We start from the raw sequence: 21,526 nt of genomic DNA on the forward strand, positions 1-21,526 counted from the left end.
AAACTATAGTATGTCATGTTTTTTTCAATTTTTCGACCACAGACTATAGTATGTCATTTTTTCTCAATATTTTGCACAACATAGTCGTCCGAAATACATACTATAGTATGTCGTTTTTTCTCAATATTTCGACGATATAATATAGTATGTCGTTTTTTTCAATATTTCGGACATAGTATACTATATACAACATATATAGTATGTCGTGTTTTTAAATTTTTCGGACGACATGTCGTTTTTTCTCAATATTTCGGACGACACTATAGTATGTCGTTTTTTTCAATTTTTCGGACGACTTACTTCGTCGTTTTTTCTCAATATTTCGACGACATACTATAGTATGTTGTTTTTTTCAATATTTCGGACATAGTATACTATATACGACATAGTATAGTATGTCGTTTTTTTCAATTTTTCGACGACATAGTATAATATGTCATTTTTTTCTCAATATTTCGACGACATACAATAGTATGTCGTTTTTTAAAATTTTTCGGACGACATACTATAGTATGTCATTTTTTTCAATTTTTCGACCACATACTTAGTATGTCGTTTTTTTACATTTTTCGGACGACATACTATAGTATGTCATTTTTTTCAATTTTTCGACCACATACTTAGTATGTCGTTTTTTTCAATATTTCGGACGACATACTATAGTATGTTGTTTTTTTTCAATTTTTGATAAAAATGACATTGACGACTATAGTCGTCAATAGTAATTGAGGACTATAGTATGTCTTTTTTTTTCATTTTTTTGACCACATACTATAGTATGTCGTTTTTTTCAATTTTTCGGACGACATAAGAGTCGTTTTTTTCAATTCTTCGGACAACATACTATAGTATGTCGTTTTTTTCAATTTTCGGACGACATACTATAGTATGTCGTTTTTTTCAATAAAAATACTATAGTATGTCGTTTTTTTCAATTTTTCGGACATAGTATACTATATACGACAAAATATATAGTATGTCGTTTTTTTTCAATTTTTCGGACGACATGTCCTTTTTTCTCAATATTTCGGACTACATAGTATAGTATTTCGTTTTTTTCAATTTTTCGACGACATAGTATAACATGTCGTTTTTTTTTTCGAACGACATAGTATAGTATGTCATTTTTTCGATATTTCGGAAGACATACTATAGTATGTCGTTTTTTTCAATTTTCGACGACAAACTATGGTATGTCGTTTTTTTCAATTTTTCGACCACAGACAGTATGTCGTTTTTTCTCAATATTTTGCACGACATAGTCGTCCGAAATACATACTATAGTATGTCGTTTTTCTCAATATTTGGACGACATACTATAGTATGTCGTTTTTTTTTCAATATTTCGGACATAGTATACTATATACGACATAGTATATAGTATGTCGTTTTTTTTCAATTTTTTGACGACATAGTATAACATGTCGTTTTTTTCCATTTTTTCGAACGACATAGTATAGTATGTCGTTTTTTTCAATTTTTCGACAACAAACTATGGTATGTCATTTTTTTCAATTTTTCGACCAGACATATGTCGTTTTTTCTCAATATTTTGCACGACATAGTCGTCCGAAATACATACTATAGTATGTCGTTTTTTCTCAATATTTAGACGACATACTATAGTATGTCGTTTTTTTCAATATTTCGGACATAGTATACTATATACGACATAGTATATAGTATGTTTTTTTCAATTTTTTGACGACATAGTATAACATGTCGTTTTTTTCCATTTTTCGAACGACATAGTATAGTATGTCGTTTTTTCAATTTTTCGACGACAAACTATAGTATGTCATTTTTTTCAATTTTTCGGACGACATGTCGTTTTTTCTCAAATTTCGGACGACATAGTATAGTATGTCGTTTTTTTCAATTTTTCGACGACATAGTATAACATGTCGTTTTTTTCCATTTTTCGAACGACATAGTATAGTATGTCATTTTTTCAATTTTTCGGACGACTTACTTTGTCGTCTTTTCTCAATATTTCGACGGCATACTATAGTATGTTGTTTTTTTCAATATTTCGGACATAGTACTATATACGACATACTATAGTATGTCGTTTTTTCTCAATATTTCGGACGACATACTATAAATAAATTTGAATCGTTTTTTTCAATTTTCGACGACAAACTATAGTATGTCATTTTTTTAAATTTTTGGACGACTTACTATAGTATGTCGTTTTTTCTCAATATTTCGGACGACATACTATAAATAAATTTGAATCGTTTTTTCAATTTTTCGACGACAAAACTATAGTATGTCATTTTTTTAAATTTTTCGACCACAGACTATAGTATGTCGTTTTTTCTCAATATTTTGCACGACATAGTCGTCCGAAATACATACTATAGTATGTTGTTTTTTCTCAATATTTCGGACATAGTATACTATACGACATAGTATAGTATGTTGTTTTTTTCAATTTTTTGGACGACATGTCGTTTTTTCTCAATATTTCGGATGACATAGTATAGTATGTCGTTTTTTTCAATTTGTCAACCACAGTATGTCGTTTTTTCTCAATATTTCGGACGACATACTATAGTATGTCGTTTTTTTTCAATTTTTCGACGACATACAATAGTTTGTCATTTTTTTCAATTTTTCGACCACATACTTAGTATGTCGTTTTTTCAATTTTTCGGACATAGTATACTATATACGACATAGTATATAGTATGTCGTTTTTTTTCAATTTTTCGGACGACATATGTCGTCCGAAAAATTGAAAATTGAAAAAAACGACATACTATAGTATGTGGTCAATTGAAAAAAACGACATACTATAGTATGTCGTTTTTTTTCAATTTTTCTACGACATTGTATAATATGTCGTTTTTTTCAATTTTTCGAACGACATAGTATAGTATGTCGTTTTTTTCAATATTTCAGATGACATACTATAGTATGTCGTTTTTTTTCAATTTTTCGTACGACATAGTATATAGTATGTCGTTTTTTTCAATTTTTCGACAACATACTATAGTATGTCGTTTTTTTCAATATTTCGGATGACATAGTATAGTATGTCGTTTTTTTCAATTTTTCGGACATGTCGTTTTTTCTCAATATTTCGGACGACATAGTATAGTATGTCGTTTTTTTCAAATTTTTGACCACATACTATAGTATGTCGTTTTTTTAAATTTTTCGGACGACTTACTATAGTATGTCATTTTTTCTCAATATTTCGGACGACATATATGTCGTTTTTTCTCAATATTTTTTTTGCTTTTATTACAGGTCCTCTGGCCTTCAGAAAGCCACTAAATCTGTTAGAAAAGGTCCTAAATGGGCAGCATAAACAAAGACAAACACAGACTATATATAGTATGTGGTCGAAAAATGGAAAAAAACGACATATGTCGTCCGAAAAATTGAAAATTGAAAAAAACGACATACTATAGTATGTGGTCAAAAAATTGAAAAAAATGACATACTATAGTATGTGGTCGAAAAATTGAAAAAAATGACAAACTATAGTCGTCAATTACTATTGACGACTATAGTCGTCAATGTCATTTTTTTCAAAAATTGAAAAAAATGACATACTATAGTCGTCAATTTTTCGGACGACTGTGTCGTCCGAAAATTGAAAAAAACGACATACTATAGTATGTCGTCCGAAATATTGAAAAAAACGACATACTAAGTATGTGGTCGAAAAATTGAAAAAAATGACATACTATAGTATGTCGTCCGAAAAATTGAAAAAAACGACATATTATACTATGTCGTCGAAAAATTGAAAAAAACGACATACTATAGTATGTCGTCCGAAATATTGAGAAAAAACGACACATTGACACAGATAGAGAAGAAGCGGAGAGACTGTTTAGCCAATCAGAATGCAGAACACAATGCGCGATGAAAGGTCAACCGCGATAGTTCACTGTATGTATAAATATGAAATTAATATGTAGGCTATATATGTATATATATATATATATATATATATATATATATATATATATATATATATATATATATATATATATATATATATATATATATATATATATCAGCAGGAAGCTCTATACATGTGAAAATACATCTAAAACTAGTTCAGTTGCTGTTAAGTCTAAGGATGTCCTTTATTTAATGACCCAGGATGTTCTTGCAGCTGGGAGGAGATTAATAAGCTCACAGAAATCTGTCTGAAATGTTGAATTCTTGCCAAAACTTTCTTCTCCAGTAAATTCTCTGCATTTTATATATATATACGTGTGTCTGTGTGTGTGTAATCTGTATGATATATACACACACACACAATACAAGTTTGTAACTGACCCATTTTATTACTTTGTATTGACTTCTATTCATTGATGCTTTATTCCAAACCCTAAACTTCACCTAAATTTAATCAACACTATGTGTCTAAACCTTTACCATAAACCAGCTGCATTAAGTCTGCTTTTATTACAGGTCCTCTGGCCTTCAGAAAGCCACTAAATCTGTTAGAAAAGGTCCTAAATGGGCAGCATAAACAAAGACAAACACAGAGAATGAATTGACCTCGTCAGCAAACTGGTCAATGGCTCTATGCGATGTTTACAGACGAGGTTTCTGGTCTTCGTCAAACATGACAGCATGTACTGAGACCACATTACACCTTTCCTGTAAACGTTGAACGCTCAGACGGAGCCGTGCCCTGCTTGACCTGTAATCACAACGTTGAGATCGCCTGGGTGTGAAAACACAGTGAAACAGACCCTGAGCTTATTTACACATGAGATAAGCTCGAGTGGGCTTCAGAGCTGCCAAAGAGCAGATAAAATGTTATCAAAACAAACAATCAACTCCACAGTCGTCTGGAACAATCAGGAGTAACATGTTAATCTACTCCTGCATTTTTTAATAGGACACAGAAACAGTCCAGGGCTAAAGTGTGTTTCTTTGTGAATTATTGTCCAGGTTTGTTTTGGCCTCTCCCTGATTACGTGTTTCTGCACACAAAATGATTGGCAGTGAAGCTGAAAACAGGACAGACAAGCTTACACAGCCAAGAGCTGATAAGCTCCAGATAACATACAACAGTGCTTATTCAATTTCTGACAGCGGCTTCAGGACAAATCCTCCTTCTCTTCTTCTTCTTCTCCGGAAGTTCTCCGAATGACCTTTTCAGGAACGTGTGTGGGATTTACAACGAGACTTCTGACAGATTTAATCAATTAACACAACTCTTCGTCACACTTTTCAGGCTTTGAGGCGAAGGAAGGTGAAGCATGATGGGAAAATGAAGGCATCAGAGCGAGGAGATGTTCATCGTTAAACCAAAGTCTTTCCTTTCCTCTGTTAACACTTAGAATACCTGTTCCACTGCCTTAAGCTATTAAACACGCCTTGAACCTCACACCATAATTTATGTAATAGACTAACGAGTGGTAGTGCATAATCAGTAAAGGTTTTCACATATTTTGTGAAACTATTTTTTTATTTTTTTTACTCTTACACTCCAATATGGAGTTAGAAACAAAGCAGGGAGGAATTACACTGAAAAAACACAAAATATCACCAAGTATTTTTGTTTAGTTTCTAGCACAAATAGCTTAGTACAATTGAAATAAAACAAAACTAAGCTACAAGTTACTTCAGCAATAAATAGGAGCTTGCTTTAAGTAAACAATCCCTTAAAATCGATAAAAAAAGAGTATTTGTTGACCTAAAACATGGGACAAACGCATATTATAAGTGTATTTAATTCTAGTAGATTTAATTCTTTTTAAAAATCTATATTAAGAAATTACCTAAAACAAGCTACTATATCTCAATGAAAAGTTACTGATAAGTTAGTGTGATCTTTTCCCAAGTAAGATATTTATACACTACACATAAAATGGTCAAAGTTTGTGTTTTTGCAGCAACAAAAAGTACTGATCTAAGAGAAATAAATCCAAACACAATAATAAACTAAGAAACCAAAAACAACAGATTTAGTTATTATGGCAAATTCTATAATCCTATACAAACATAATAAAAATGTGAAAAACTCAAATGTCCAAGCATCGTCACATTTACTGCCTAAAGATTATTTTTTAAAAGAACTTATCTCAGAAAAGCATCTAATTAAGATGCATATTCTAATTTATTGAATATTACAATAAATAAATTATATGTGGAGTCAAAAGAGAAACTGCGAGAGAATGAAATTCAAGAGACGCCACCTGAACGTCCATGTTGGATCTGCTATAATCGCTGCAGAGCTGCAGGCGGGGGAGGAAGATGAGGGTTCGGCCTCAGCCAGCGTAAATCTGAAGCAGGAGGCGATTGGACCCATACTGAGTCAAAGAGCTGGGGAATGAACTCATTCATGTTTTAGAGGTCTGCTTCCAGGACAAACTGAGATCAGCATGTTCCTTTTCGGCAAATTCATGATGAGGACACCGCGGCTGTTTTAAAAAGAAACTTGACTTAAATATTTAACATTATGGATGGCAGAGAAAATGAAGGTTAAAAAATGATTAGGTGGGAGGATAAAGATGAGGAGACAAGAATAGAGAGATAATTTAACAGAAAACAGTTTCTTGTGGCTTTACTCAAGTGCATTGGAAACATGTAAAGACATTTTATTGCAAAGTATTTGCTGCTCAGTTTTTGTAGGTCTTTAAACACAAACACGGAGCCTCATTGCAGTTAACTCTGAACATGTTTTGGAAAACCAAGCATCAGGTTGGCAGTAAAGTAAGCTTGAATGCTCACTTTGTGCAGATATCTGTTCAGCAGGAAGCTCTATACATGTAAAAATACATCTAAAACTAGTTTCAGTTGCTGTTAAGTCTAAGGATGTCCTTTATTTTAATGACCCAGGATGTTCTTGCAGCTGGGAGGAGAAATAAGCTCACAGAAATCTGTCTGAAATATTAAATTCTTGCCAAAACTTTCTTCTCCAGTAAATTCTCTGCATTTTATGGCTTTGACTTCTTTCTTTTGGCTTTAAGATGTAGAAGTTTTGACTCTGGAGTCAGTTTTTTCACACATGGTCCTTATGTTTAAAACCAGTTAGCCCAGCTAAATTAGCATTTAGCCTAGTAATAGAGAAAGTAATATGGGCAGAAACGATTGAACAAGTTATATTCCTTCATTTAGTTTGGTTTATTGTGGAAAAACCCAAAATGCTTGAACACTATGTGTCCAAATCCAGTGAAATGGAATAAATCTCCACACATTCCTGTTGAAATGTAAAACAAATATGACAACCAAAAATGATTTAAAAGCTTTTCATGCAACTTTCCTGCATAATTCAACTGAAAAACATGCAATTGTATCTAATCTATTTAGAGAAAAATGTAAACAGCAAAAAAGGTTAGAGTAAATTGGTTGCGTATGTTTTGCACCAGAACTTTGAAGAAACACATTTGGATCTTTTGGGTTTTTGGTTTACGTCTATGAACATCTCTACATGTCGATGAATGTCTCCGCTGTCTCCCAAAAGTCTTTTGGGTTCATCAGATTGGGAGGACATCTGTTGTCCACCTGCTCATCTGTTTGGACTCACTGTGATCTTCCTTCAGCTTCAACTTTCTCACAACTGAAGGTTAAAACTGACTCCTATTTGAAGCTGTTTATAATTTTAGCCTCAGTTCCATCTTATGTGTTTCAGTTGCCATGTTTTATTGCTATGAGTCTTATCTTGTGATTAATGTAAAGCATTTTGGTGCAGTAACAGGCTACATGTTAAAGTTTGGGTTGCACCAACTACAGCCGATTATTGATCTTTAAAGAGCCTCAGCCGCTGATTCCGATTTAGGCCGATACCAATTTTTTGTCTGAAACGTCACTAAATATAACTAGAAAGTCACTAGTAGAAAGATCTAAATGAGATCAGCTTCATATGTAAATATCATCCGATCACAATATCTCAGAATTAAGGAAATCGGCTGGTTGATAAATTGGTGCACCCCTAGTTAAAGAATTTATAAATTAACTTACGATCTTGAGCTGGCACACTCTGGTGGAAATAGCTTGGCTTTCAGTGCTGAGAAAGATTTTTAAGCGTTATTTTAGCAGAGCATGTGCAAAGTGATATTTTAACTAAATATGAGGAAAAGAGACTTTCTAGAAGGAAAGATGCTGACATCCAGACGGTGTGGAGAAACATGAATAATAATCTTTGATGACCTCAGAAACTGAAAGGCTACAGAAACCAAAAAAGAAACTAGGATTGAAAAGGTTTTCAGGAAATATGTGCTTGTGTAATAGTGAAAACTTTTAACATACCACTGGACAATGTGCTCGTCTGATTAAATGCAGCTGACTCCAGCCACAAGCTTTTAACAACCACTGACTCTGTGTTGCCTGGAGAGATGTGTGTGTTTTTTTTTTTTTCATTTTTACTCAGTTTTATTGATCTCTGTGACTGCGTCAGCCGATGCACAGCAGAATCTATCCGTCTATCTAAGAGTCCTGCAGAGCTTCATTAGCGATGCCTTCGATTTCTCAACACAATGCCTGCAGTTTTCCAGGAGCCTGCGATGTTTCTCTGTCCGGCTCTCATTAGCACGACCTTTTTATTCCGGTTGTCATGGCCATGATTGTGCCAAGGGGGACGAGCGCAGCTTGGTACCTGGAGGATGAGGCTTTTAGAGTTTCATTGATGCAGGGGAAATTAATTCATTACTGCAGTGTCTTAGAATCACAATGTAAAATTTAGAAAAATCCAACCTGTAAGGTGGTATTTGTAGGATTAATGGGAAGAAATTCCATGTTTTAGCCAAACTTGAAGATTGGAAAGACAAGAAAACATGACTTTCAAGTGAGACAGATGTATAATGATCATAACTCAGGAAATGGGTTCAACAAAATTATTACTGTCAAGGCCAAATAAAGACCCATCTTTGTCTTGACACAAAGATGTCAAGACAAAGTACTGACATCTTTTCAAGTATTCTACTTTTCAGAGACACTGAAATTTGTGTTTTTTTTTATCTGTAGCCCATGCATAGGTGGACAGAGTACCCAACAATCATACTCAAGGAAGAGTAGCAGTACTTCAACCTTTTTTTACTCAAGTACAAGTAAAAAGTAGCAGTCCATGAAAAATACTCAAGTATAACTGATCAAAACATCAATCATTTAATATTTGACAATGACATAAGAAAGATCAAACTATAATTATGGAAATGTTGATATTTTAAATACTAAAATGAGAAATTATATATATCTATATCTATATCTATATCTATATCTATATCTATATCTATATATATATATATATATATATATCTATCTATATATATATATATATATATATAGATATATATATATATATCTATCTATATATATATATATATATAGATAGATATATATATATATATATATATATATATATATATATATATATCTATATATATATATATATATATACACACACACACACACACACCCCACACACACACACACACACACACACACACACACACACACACACACACACACACACACACACACACACACACGTAATTAAACTTATTTTTTAAGTACTGGTGTGTGTCTGTGTCTTGTTGATTTTTACCTGCTCTGAAGGCATGATAAAAACTGCAATAAAAAAGGATGGAAATATTTCTTCTGTGCATACTAAAAACTAAAACTAAAAAAGTTTTAGTTTTTGAAATAAGTGACAAATTCAACTGACATTTTTCACAATATCCTACTTTTTACATCTGTGCATGTGTTTCTGAGAGGGTTCATGATTATTTTCATGAAAATAAAAATCAACCTTTATTAGGTAAAGTACATTTAATTCGGTTTTCTTCTCGATAGGATTGATATCTAACATGCATCATAGTGCAATTTGCAGCTGTGACAACACACTGCTGAGTTTCGCTGCGAAACGTGACTCATCTCAGGGTTTTCCTGCCTTTTTTTTTCTGTTTTTTTTTTTTTTTTTTTGCATTGCAACATCCGGGGGCCGGACCTCAGTGTGGAGTGGGAGTGTCTGCGCGCTGCTCTCCTTCCCAGCAGGAAAAACGCTGGAGCAGAAACGCGTTGGCACAGCGCACATTGCAGCAGAGGAGAGAGCGACGGCTTCAACGCGCCGAGGATTATGTCAGCTTCCCGTCGCATGGAGGGACGCGTCGAGCAGCTGATGAACATCCGCCGCCCCTGCTTCAGCTCAGCGGACACTCGTCGCTCTGTTCACCACATGCTCTGCTGAAATTCCTCCACTACAGCCCGCTGCGTCGGCTCCATCCCCATCCTCCCCCTACTCCTCTTCCTCCTCCGCTAAGCTTTTCTGTGGTCCCGAAAGCCAGGATGGAAAAGACGCTCTGCAGTCCCGGGACCAACAGAACCAACTCCGCGTCGTCGCCCAGGAAGCCCGCAAGTCGGAGCGGCTCGCACAGCCCCGGTTCCGGTTCTCTGGGAGGCTCGGCTGGAGCTGGAGGCGGCCGGGGGACGGTGCAGGGCAGCGGCGTGAGTCTGCAGCAGCAGCAGCAGCAGCTGCAGCAGCTGCATGCGCGCAGGAGGCAGCTGGAAGGAGTCCTGAGCAAATACACCAACCTGATCCAAGGCTGGCAGAACAGGTAGGATGAACCTGGGGGCGGAGGTGGACCCTGGCCACTCTCGGTTCTTGCTTCGTGTTGTTATTTGCTCCGTCCACGTTGTACTTTTTGCCCACCACGTCACTGTGATATGGAGGAGGGCTTTAGAGGAGAGCCCAGGCTTTTACAGGCAGCTAGAAAACACACAACCATTTCTAAAGGACTGTCATTCCTCAATCTGAAAAAACAAACATCATTTCTGTGTCAGAATAACAATGAAAACAAATTAGGCTTGAAGACTAAAGCAGCAAAGTTCATTTCCTATAAAAAGTCCTAAACACTAAGTTTGATTTCTCTTAAATTTCTGTTCTATCTTTAGATAAAAATCCTCTCCAACAAAGATGGACTAATTGCAAAACTGTCCAGCAAATTACATAACTAACAATAATGACTTTGCTCAAATATTTTTATAGCCGCAGTTTCTGTTAGTCATAAAGTGTTATCAAGTCTGTTGCAGTTTAACTTTTAAAACAGGAACCAGTAACCTGTGTTTTCAGTAATGTAAGAAGTTGTTCGCTCTGTGACCTTGAACTGTTTGAGTGTGAAAGCAAGCCGGAGACTTAAGTTTTATTTCTTCACTTATGTTTTCCTGACAGAGTAGATAGAATATTTGATGTTTACTGAAGGTCTGACATGTGAGAGGTTTCTGTGCTTCCACCATCAGTTTCATTGTCAGTGAACAGTAAGTTTTGTTTCTTCTCTTAAACAATAACTAGTTCCATGTTTGGTTCGTTGGTGTAAAAATTAGACCAGGATGATTCTAAGAAAGTGTCGTTACAACACTGTTACTAAATATTGTGGAGGTTATGCTGACGAAGGTCATCCCGGATTTTCCTTACGCTTTTCTTTTCTTCCCATTGTGACATCTCAGTCGGTTTTACCATGCAGAGTATGAATGCATGAGAAATTATATTCCAGATTTGTTCACCTATTATTTTTGTGTCTAAAAATATATACATTGTAAAGTCATGTACCAATAGGCATAATAGTTTTTATGATTCCATGGCTACATCTCCCTCTTTTTGCTCACACCAGCTGCAATCAGTGGTGTCAAATTTCCACATTTTGCTCAGTATCGCTGTAGTCGTCAGAAAACAACTCCAGTCTTTGGTTTTGATGGTGTAGAAAGACACAACAGTAAAGGAAAAGATATGAGTTACTTTCTGATTAATTCTGCGATTGATTTTCTAAACACTTGAGAAAACCTTGAAATGTCATTTCCACCAACTCCTTAAATATTAACCCATTTGTTTTCTCATGTTGAGACTAACATAACATTGTGGCAAGATGGGAAACAGTAACAACAGCTGAATACTTTGCTTTTAGTTACGACCACCTTTAACGCTGTTAATCTGTTTAAATTTTGCTTAAACTTGCTAGTTTACAAAGTTTTTGAAAATAAAACTATTACTATAATTGCCTGTATGATGGTCAGAGAAGACAAGTGTAGAAGTGATAAAGGACGTAAAGGTCAGACTTTCTTCACCTCTGCTTCATCCACATACGTGCTGTTAATCTCACTTCCTGCCTGCTGCAGGCTTTACATTTATTTTCCACAGGTTTTGATGGTCAGGACTTTAGCCTTCAGTTTATATTTCTACATTTACAAGCAAGAGCAGAAGCATCAAGATGTAATAATGGGTTCCTTAGAGACAGATAGAAAATAAGTAACGGCAGGAAACTTTCCCGTAAACAGAAACAACAGTGACTGAGTGACTGTTGAGGTGAGCAACCTGAGGTGCATCATTCTTCATGCTGCTTTTTACCTCAACCAGTCCAAACGGGGGTGATTCTGACGGGTCGTACACCTTACCATCTGGAGTTGCACCAAGATATGATGCATCAGGGCGAACAATGAATCCCACAGGAAGCAAGTTGACCCTCAACATCTCAGCATAGTTTGCCAGCACCTCAGACTCCACCTGCAGACCACGCTTCATGGCGGCAGTTTGTCTGGTGGAGCCCCTAATCATCCGAGATGCCAGTGCTGTGGCAGCAGACTCCTCCTCTGCACTTCCTCTGCAAGCATCACGGAAACGGCCAGCAGTAAGTCTTGGTTGTTGAAGATGTACCCATGCAGGACATCTGGACTGCTCTCTTGTTCTGGCTTCTATTTCATAAGACATTTCCAGTGACACTTGCAGAGAATGAAGATGCATAAGTTGACCAAGTGTGGAAACAAAGCACATATTTGGAAGACTATGCAGCATCAGAGGAAGAGAAGGGAAGTCTGGAGCCATGTGGTGCAGAATGATGCTACCAGAGGACTGTTCAGGTGGGCACTGATAAGACATTGGTGAGCTCTGTGGCACAGATCCAAATTTGGATGGAACCAGCTCCAAATGTGAAAGACCATCTAGGACAAGAGCGATAAGTGGTTGGGACTCCAGCTGGAGTAGTTTTTCTCCTGATGCCAGAATGTCGGGATCTGGAAGTGGTCCTACAAACATCAGTGACATAATCATAATAAATTTTGACAAAGGAAACATACGTGTAAAAACATAAACCAAACGTTATACCTGTGTAAGCTCTGTAAAGTGTGGAGTGCAGATATCTTTTCCGCACCACCATGTTGCTGGCAGGTTCAGGATGTTTCTCCTTACAAGAAATACACAGAAAGATGTCAAACTAAAGAACAAATAAATGGATGAGTGAGAAATTTGTTAGGACATAATGGGACTGATTTGGCAGTTTCGATTTTTATCCAACTTGCAAATAAATTAATTGATAGCGGTTGAGCCTGTTTTTTTTTTCACTGCCTACAAAAAAGAAATATTCCAAACAAACTATGAGAGAAATTATATTTGACACAAGTAATATTGAGATTACAACAAATTTTATATGGCGATTATAAAATACAGGTGGGAAAGGAACGTAAATGGCAGTGCGACACTATCAAAGGAGGAATAAATTGTGTGCATAACTATAGTACTGTTATTTTAAGATCATGTGTGTATGACAGGATATGCAATGTATATAATTTAGTATATCTAGTATATTTATATATCACATCCCATAGGACAATGTGTACCACTCTATTTTTCTTACCTGTGTTCTTGGTCTGTGCCATCTTTGTAAATCACTTGTGCAGGAGGAACAGTTGGCAGCTGGAGTTGGCAGTAGTGTGCAGTCTGGTAAAGAAATGCAACTACATGATTGCAAAAACCTTTACCAGCTGCACAGCTACAGGAATAATCCAGTAATTCAGCCTTTTCTTTTCCAACTGGGCCAACTACCTCTTCATTGTGTTCTCTTCCATCAACCTGTGGATTAGTCGTGAGAAGGTAAAAGCCAGTATGCCTCAGAAATTTCTGAAGTTCTCTCCAAATGTCCGTGTCATCTTGGACAGCTTCCGGTTGCCGTGAAAAAGGTATATTCTCTTAAAAATTTAGCTCTACTTTGTTTTGGGTGACAGTATTTTTAGATAAACCCCAATTTTTCTATCTGGAGCTGGTGAATTGTTAGTTTCTGCTTCTTGGTGAGACGCTTTTATGTTGGAGCCAGAGTAGCGGCTGGACCCCATGCAGACCGCAGCCTTTGGTGGGCGAGAGCTGCCAGCGACAGGGAACATGATTAGATTGTAATCATGGTGGGATGCCAGTCTTGCTTCAACTTCTAATGATACAAACCTGGTAGGTGTGCACTGTGAAGGATAAGTTACCACTGCTGCTCCAAGCTCCTGCAAGGAGCAGCTAGTACCCAGATATGTTGCCACCACGATAATGAGTCACCACAAACTCACCAAGGAGGTTTTGTTCATGCTAAAAACAACAAAATGCTAACTCTAATGTATTTAAAATACCAGAGGTGTTTTTTTTTTTAGAAGTACATTAAAACTGTCCAATACAAAGTGTTAAAATGTGTTATTTTTCTTTTAAATAGAGGGACACAGAGCTGTTTTACGTGTACAGAAATGCATAAAAGCCACAAGATAAATTTAGTTTGAGTTAATCTGGTTTATTCTGCAAAATATTGGTCGTTTTGTGTTCTTGCAGCAATTTATACAAACCCTCAGAGCTTTTTGCTGCACAGCAAACAAGCATGTAAGGGAGCGTTTTTGTAGTTTTCTGCAGTTTTCTCCACCAGCAGAACAAAAGATGCATTTTTTTTGCTACTCCATAGAGTTGACTGGCAATTTGCAACAAATAACTTGCTAGCAACCGGACTAATGTGCATGTGAACTAGATTTTAAAAAGGAGTTTAAACTGCAGAAATGGTGTGACATTAATATTGTTGAAGACTTTAAACAGAAATGTTTTAGCCAGACGACAGCTGAATAAGTTTTCAAACTTGTAGAAGTTATTATTTGCCGAGTTTTAGATTTTGAGCCTAAATGTGTGAGTTTGTGAAAGATAAACAGTAATACGTTGTGTTAACTTTTGATAAATTTTGTCAAACCTGCATTAGTTTAATAAACAAGAGTTTTTAGGTCAACACTTAAAAAACTGAAAGAAGAAAACGACAGGAGTGGGAACTATTTCCCACAATGCTTAGCGGCATGTTTCTGTTTCCTGAGATGGAAATAAGTTGCGTTGATCTGACTCTTGTTATTAATAATGTTCATTCTAAAGTTTGAGGATGATGTCCAGTTCACATTAAATGTTTCTGAGCTGAATTTATTGTAAATTCATTATCAGATCAGATATTTTATTTATGCAATTTTAAACAAGAATTTAAATTATTCTAAAGTAAAACAAATAAATGATTATGTGAGTGAAAATAATAGAGAAATATTGGTCTTTGACTAGGTGTTTTTTTCTTGCACATTGTGAAATAATTATTTGGTTTAAATTGCAGCATTAAGTTAAAACTCACAATTCAACATTAATGAACTTAAAAACAATGTTTAGACAATTTGTCTCTTGTTGTTAAATCAACTTCATGAACTTTAATTTCTAAGTTGAAACCAAAACTGTTTCCTTGTGGACTTAAATTGAATTTTCAAGGACTTTCATTTACAAGTTAAATCACCTGTTTTCCAGTGTGCTATGTACTCTAACAAGGTCTGCAGGGTGCTTGGAATTGCAAGCCCAGAGCATAACAGAGCCACTACCATGTTTTATATAAATTCCACATTTGGATGTAGGTTGTGTTTACAAACAAACAAACAAAACAAAAAATCAGTGGTATATTTATGCCCAATAGTCTCTACATATTCAATGTAACTCAAGCATAATATAAATTCAAATTCATATTAAATTCTCAAAATGACATTGTCACTACATAATCTACTCAATATGCAGATTAGCACATTTTTATCTCAGTGCCAATACGTTTGTTATTGCTTGCGCTACAGTTTTTTTTATTTGTAAGTCAAAATGATCAATTCCATCCGTTTCTTCGTTTCAGGCTGTTTTTCTGCACAAACAATTCACTGAATTATTTTTCAGAAAATAAAAGGCCTAGATTTTTAAAGTGAAAGTTGAGTTGGCCTGCTTCTCCGCCTCATTCATTCCACTGTTTGACCTCAACCTGCTGAGTTTTGCCCTGATTACGGCTGTGGCTGCTCTGCTGTGTCAGAGACAGCTGGGCTGCTTTCAGGAGGAATTATTGTCCCTCTGCGACGCCAAGGTGGGTGAAGAGGGCGGCTGTCGGCCTGCAGACGGAGGCAGCGATGAGAGTTAACCCCACTTAAAAAGCCAGTTCAAAAGAAAACGGCAAAGATTGATTAAAATGTTTCTGAATATCCCACAACAGACGTCTTACTATAATATTTGCTAACATTATTTAGTGATTTTGTTCCCATCAAAGATGTTTAATCCATTTGAAGCGTTCACATTTAGTTAATGTGGATCTTATAAGATGGGCCAACACAAATTCAAAATCAAAAAGTAATAAAGCAATTTCTATTCAAATTTGCTTTCACGTTTGGGGCGTTTCTGCAACGTTCTCCTTGTGCATGTGTGGGTTCTCTCCTGGTACTCCTGCTTCCTTCCAAAGTCCTAAAAAACGTTTTCATCAGTTGAATACTCAAAGTTATTGCTATGATTGTGCTCATACTTGGTGTTTTGTCCTGTGTGTCTCTGTGTTGGTGACCTGCACAGACTGTACCCTGGCCTAATGACGGCTGTAAATAGGCACCTAATGGATCGATGTCTGCACCATCTCTGCTTATTTTACTCATTAAAATACCTCAGGCTTGGTCAGACTGCACAGAGAGCACCTGGTACCATCAATATTTAACCCTTTCCACCTTAAAGCAGCATCATGAAACTTATAAAAATGTTTTTTGCATTGTTAAAACTGTCAAAATGTCATGACAGAAAAATATGAGATAATGTGTGACATAAATTTTGCTCCTCTGCCTTATCTCTAGATGTATGTTTGAAACAACCAATCAGAGTTAGGCGGAGGGGGTTAACACTGTACATCACCCTCATGTATGCGCTGCTCACAGCCTCTCGCTATGCTACAACTGGTCCACACCAAAGGCTGCTATCAATGCTAAGGCTAGTTAGCATGACTATGATGGCAGCAGATAAAAAGTTTTAACACATTGAGCACCTACATACGATTGATTGACATCACTGCGGTTTATTTGGGAGTGATGCATTTCTGAAGATGCCATTAGTAGCTCAGAACTGTTACAACACAGTGACAGTTTTAACAAATATGTAAAAAAAACATATTTTGTGTAGAAATTATATACAGTAACTTTAAATCTTCCTAGTGCTTTCTTCTGTTTTTTTCTTGCAACGCATCACACGTTGTGAAATGGATGTTGATTTTAAAGTACTGAAGGTGTTTTTATATGGAGAGTGTTTCAATGTGTATTAGGTGGAGAAAAATACTGTTTGCAACATTTGGAACGTATAAATGGAAATTACTGAATGAAGTAAAGAGTATTCTTGCTGATCTGAAGCATCCACTCTTTACTCCTTTTAAACTATTACCTTCAGGCTGAATGAACTGCGAAACAAAGCAGATTATTCCCTTGTATCAAAAGGACTTAAAAGGTTTTATTCCTTTTTTCTTTCATGATCAGCAGCTCTGAACTATTAGACACACATTTCTTTTTTGAGAGCAGGTTTTAATCCATCAAGCATTTACTATCTAGTCAGAACTTGGATAATAAGCCTGGTGCATATTTGGGTAGCATGCATGAAAAACATCAACTGCAGAGGATGAAACTGTTGATTCTGTCTTTATGTTGTCTCCTGATAGACTTCTTGTACTTGTTTCCTTTTTAGATATTGATAATATTCTTCCAGGGTTTCCTCTAGTATATTATAAGGCTTTATTTGCACTCCCGCCAGGCTGAGCATTGTTTACTGATTTAATGTTTTTTTTTTGTTGTTGTTTGACTTTTTTTTAAGACTTTGTAGTCGGAATTTTGGTGTTGTTATGAAAGTTTTCCAATAAGACATAATTACTTGGTAATATTTTAAATTTTTTTGTCAACATTAAACATTTTTAACTCATAAACATGGTAGGCTTACAAGTTTTCTAGAGGAAACCCTGTTCTATGTATTTTATTTCCAGTTTTTGTGTTGGGATTATCATATAAAAAAAAAGAACACACAAAAACCATTGAAACCTAATATAACCCAGTGTGTATACTTTCACATGAAGTATCTATTTAAAAAATACAATTGCTTTTAACTTAAAAAAAACTGCTTTAGGAGAGACAAACACTGAAGTTGCTCTGGGAAAACATTTACTAGGAACTGAGCCACATCCGAGCAAAGCCTTTTACAATTGTTTAGAACATACTGTGAAGATATTTCTTTCTGTATCCAGTGAATGTGTGGTTGTTTGGGCATTGCTGCAGCTCTGATAATTAAGCAGAGGATTTCTTTGGAGCAGCAGAGGAGATCACTGTAGTGTGACTCATGCAGGCTTTATGGCTTCCCTCCCTCGCTGCCTCATCCAGTTTACGCCACTCAGAGATTTTAGAAGAAGTTCTGTGAGACTTTTTAATTTAAAATTCCTGCTCTGGTCATGGACGTAGCTTTGAGCCAGACATAAAACATCTGAACATTGTGGACTTTTTTTTTTTTTTGCAGAATGAAGCCCTTTTTTCTGTTAAGTTTTTGCTGAACAGTTAACATAAATTATGCAGGATTTCCGTTCTGCAGCTTCTGTGTGATTTTTATTTTATTTAAATTTTTTGCAGTAAAATTAGTTCTTTCCTTCCCACACAGAAATAACGGCTTGTCCCACTGTGGCGATGTACTGTAGCAGTGCTGCGGAAGAGAAGGAAGCTTGATGAAGCTGTATATGATCTGGGCTTGATGCCAGCGTATGTTAGCGGGGAAGGGTACAAAAAGGTGGAGGGAGGAGAGCAGGAAAAGCTGCTCCTTCCTTTAAGGACTGACAGGGAGATGATGTACTGATCTGCACCTTGGTGCAGAATACCTGGGTAACTATTCCACGCACATGAAACGACTCTAATATATTTAAATGGTTTGATGTTCTGTGAAAATTCATTCAAGAGCAACTATAACTGTGTTTTACCTGACAGACTGTGGTTATTTTAAGGCGAAAGAAGGGATTTAACAGATGGATTTCCTCTTCTGCGGTGATCCTACCTGACATGTCTCTATTTCAAAGAGCCTGAAGGCGATCATCCGGCTTTATGGGAAAGATTTATTTTAGTGCATCCACCTGCGCCAGTGGCGTGGCCTCAAGACAAATAACTCTGTGGATACAAATAGCTAACAGTGTCTCAAACCTCCTGGAATTGTCATCTGAACCTGAACCTGCAGTCACATCAGGAGAAATTATCTCTTAAAATCCCTGAAGCGCCAGTTTACCTCTGAGTTGAATAAAGGACGAAGATTAATTTACCCTTTTTTAGGGCATAAAAAACAGTTTGAAATGAGAGAAAAACTTGAGTAGATGTAACTAATTGATAACAATGATCAGTGTGTAATACTAGAGCAAACCTTTAAAACTATTACTTTTTTGTTAGTGCTGTGGCTTTAAAAGTTATCTAATCCAGTTGTAAGAAATCTATTGAATATGCATGAATCATTTCTTTGACATACAAAGATACACAGCTTGAAGTAAATAGAGTTCCAGGCTCACATTTCTAATCATTTGGTAGTACAGCGTAAGTAATATTACCTCCAGTTAACTGCTCATCGTGCACCAATGCTCCATGCAATGCTGCAGAAATGTTTCAGCAATTAACTAGTTAAACTCATGCTACGGTATGCAGACGCTCTGTCTGCCCCAGTTTATGCCAGATGTTTGGATGGCTTATCCAGCTGCGCTATTTGTGACTCGTTATTTGCAGGAAACTCATCTATTGACGGATCTTTTTCATAGAGCGTTTGTAAAATATTTGAAAGAAAACTTTGAAATGTGAAACTGCTCGGCACAATGCTACTTGACATGCCAATCCAGGAGCACCATTTATTTTCCTTGAAGCTTTGACTGTACAGAGAGGAGACGAGAAATGCTATAAATGTCAGCATCTCTGGTTTCCTCTGTGCGTATTAATGTATATTATATTATATTTGATTCTTGAACTATTAAAATGGGAAGCTGTGAGAATTTTTATAGGGGCATTCACACTGTATGTGATGTTTTAGCCTACTTCATGCTGCAAGGCAGGTTCTGTTTAAGTCATTTCTTTATTTTAAAGATTTGGTAATAATTCGGCCTGGGATTTTAGCTTTTGAAATTCAGCCAAGAAGCGATTGTTCCCAGTTAGTGTATGATTTAATGAGCTTTTCGAAGAGGTTGGTTTTATAAGTTTCTGCCCTCAGAAAATGAAATAATGTGAACACTGATCCTTACATTTGCTTTGTCTGTTTTGTCTGATTTTATTTCCTTCATATCCACCCGGTACTTTGGCGCTGTAGTGTTTTAATCCCATGTTTTTTATTTTTCACTTAGAATCTTAAAGAGCTTAAGCTTGCTTGTTAAAATGTCGTTCTTATGACGGCGCGCGTCACAGCAGTATTAGGCTCATGTTTTTCCAAGCAGATTAGTGGAGAGGGAGCAATATGTGGACAGTCTGCTGGTCCCCAGGTGTCTAGCATTTAAAGCTATAAAACAGCTAATATCTAAAAGTGCCTGCAGCATTTGACTATGGAAACCTGTGAAGGAGATGAGTCCAGGTTCATTTGGAGGGATTAGAGATGTTGGTCACGTTTCAGAGGGCAGCATGTAGGGAAACGCAGTGTGTGTGTGTGTCATGTGGCACGCAGACCTGAGTGTAGCTAATTCTGCACTGTGTGGGTGGACATTTGTTAGCATGAAGTGCTGTTGTGTGGTGCAGGAGATGTATGTCTCTGTGCAGAATCGGTATAGACACCAGGCTCTTCTGGGCGCACACTGCTGTCAGGTTGCTGGTGCTAATTCTAGGTGAAGGAACAAAAGAATCACAATACACTCAGAAAGCTACCTTGTAAAATTTGTTGTTGCTGCAAATAACTCAATCATAGATAAATTATAATTTATTAGATTTTTGCTGTGACATAAGATGTTCATGTATTGATTCCCGGGTGTAAAATTCAGGAGTTAAAGCAGTAAAATCTCTGTAAGGTGAATGTAAAGTAAAAAGTAACATGATCGAATGTAGCAGAAATGACTGAAGAGAAGTAGCAACAACAGTTTTTTATTTATATTAATTTGTAAATAATACAAATAGCACATTTTTTAGAAGATAATTTGTTCATTTCAACTTTCAGACTAGAGCTGCACAACACACTGATATATCAATATATCAAAGTTATATCAAAGTGGTTATTTTAATTTTTATTTTCTTTCCACATTTTCTTTGAATTAAAAGTACTATAATTAATATAATGCTATTAATTTTCCACAACTACTGACATAAACATTTAGGAGAGGACGATTGCTACAACCATCGTATTTATGACCAAAGTACTAGAATAGAGTTGCAAACCTTAGAGGAGAGTTATGAAGTTGATGCAGAACAGTTGCAATAATGAATCCTGTGACGCTTTAGCTCCTTTAGCGTAAACACAACGACGGTTGTGTGTCAGTCAGGATTTACC

At 36.1% G+C, this 21,526-nt stretch overlaps 1 protein-coding gene across 1 annotated transcript in view; it reads left to right on the forward strand.

Moving 5' to 3' along the window:
• Positions 1 to 9,957: 9,957 nt before the first annotated feature.
• The window catches only part of LOC129374989 (oxysterol-binding protein-related protein 10-like), a 75,177-nt gene continuing 63,608 nt past the window's right edge, over positions 9,958 to 21,526 (forward strand). Inside the window, 1 exon segment of the mRNA XM_055053725.1 lies at positions 9,958 to 10,535. Coding sequence (XP_054909700.1) covers positions 10,267 to 10,535 — 269 coding nt within the window. The 5' untranslated portion in view covers positions 9,958 to 10,266.

The sequence above is a fragment of the Poeciliopsis prolifica genome, unplaced genomic scaffold (assembly GCF_027474105.1).
Source record: "Poeciliopsis prolifica strain line A6 unplaced genomic scaffold, Auburn_PproV2 SCAFFOLD038, whole genome shotgun sequence".
NCBI classification, from domain to species: domain Eukaryota; kingdom Metazoa; phylum Chordata; class Actinopteri; order Cyprinodontiformes; family Poeciliidae; genus Poeciliopsis; species Poeciliopsis prolifica.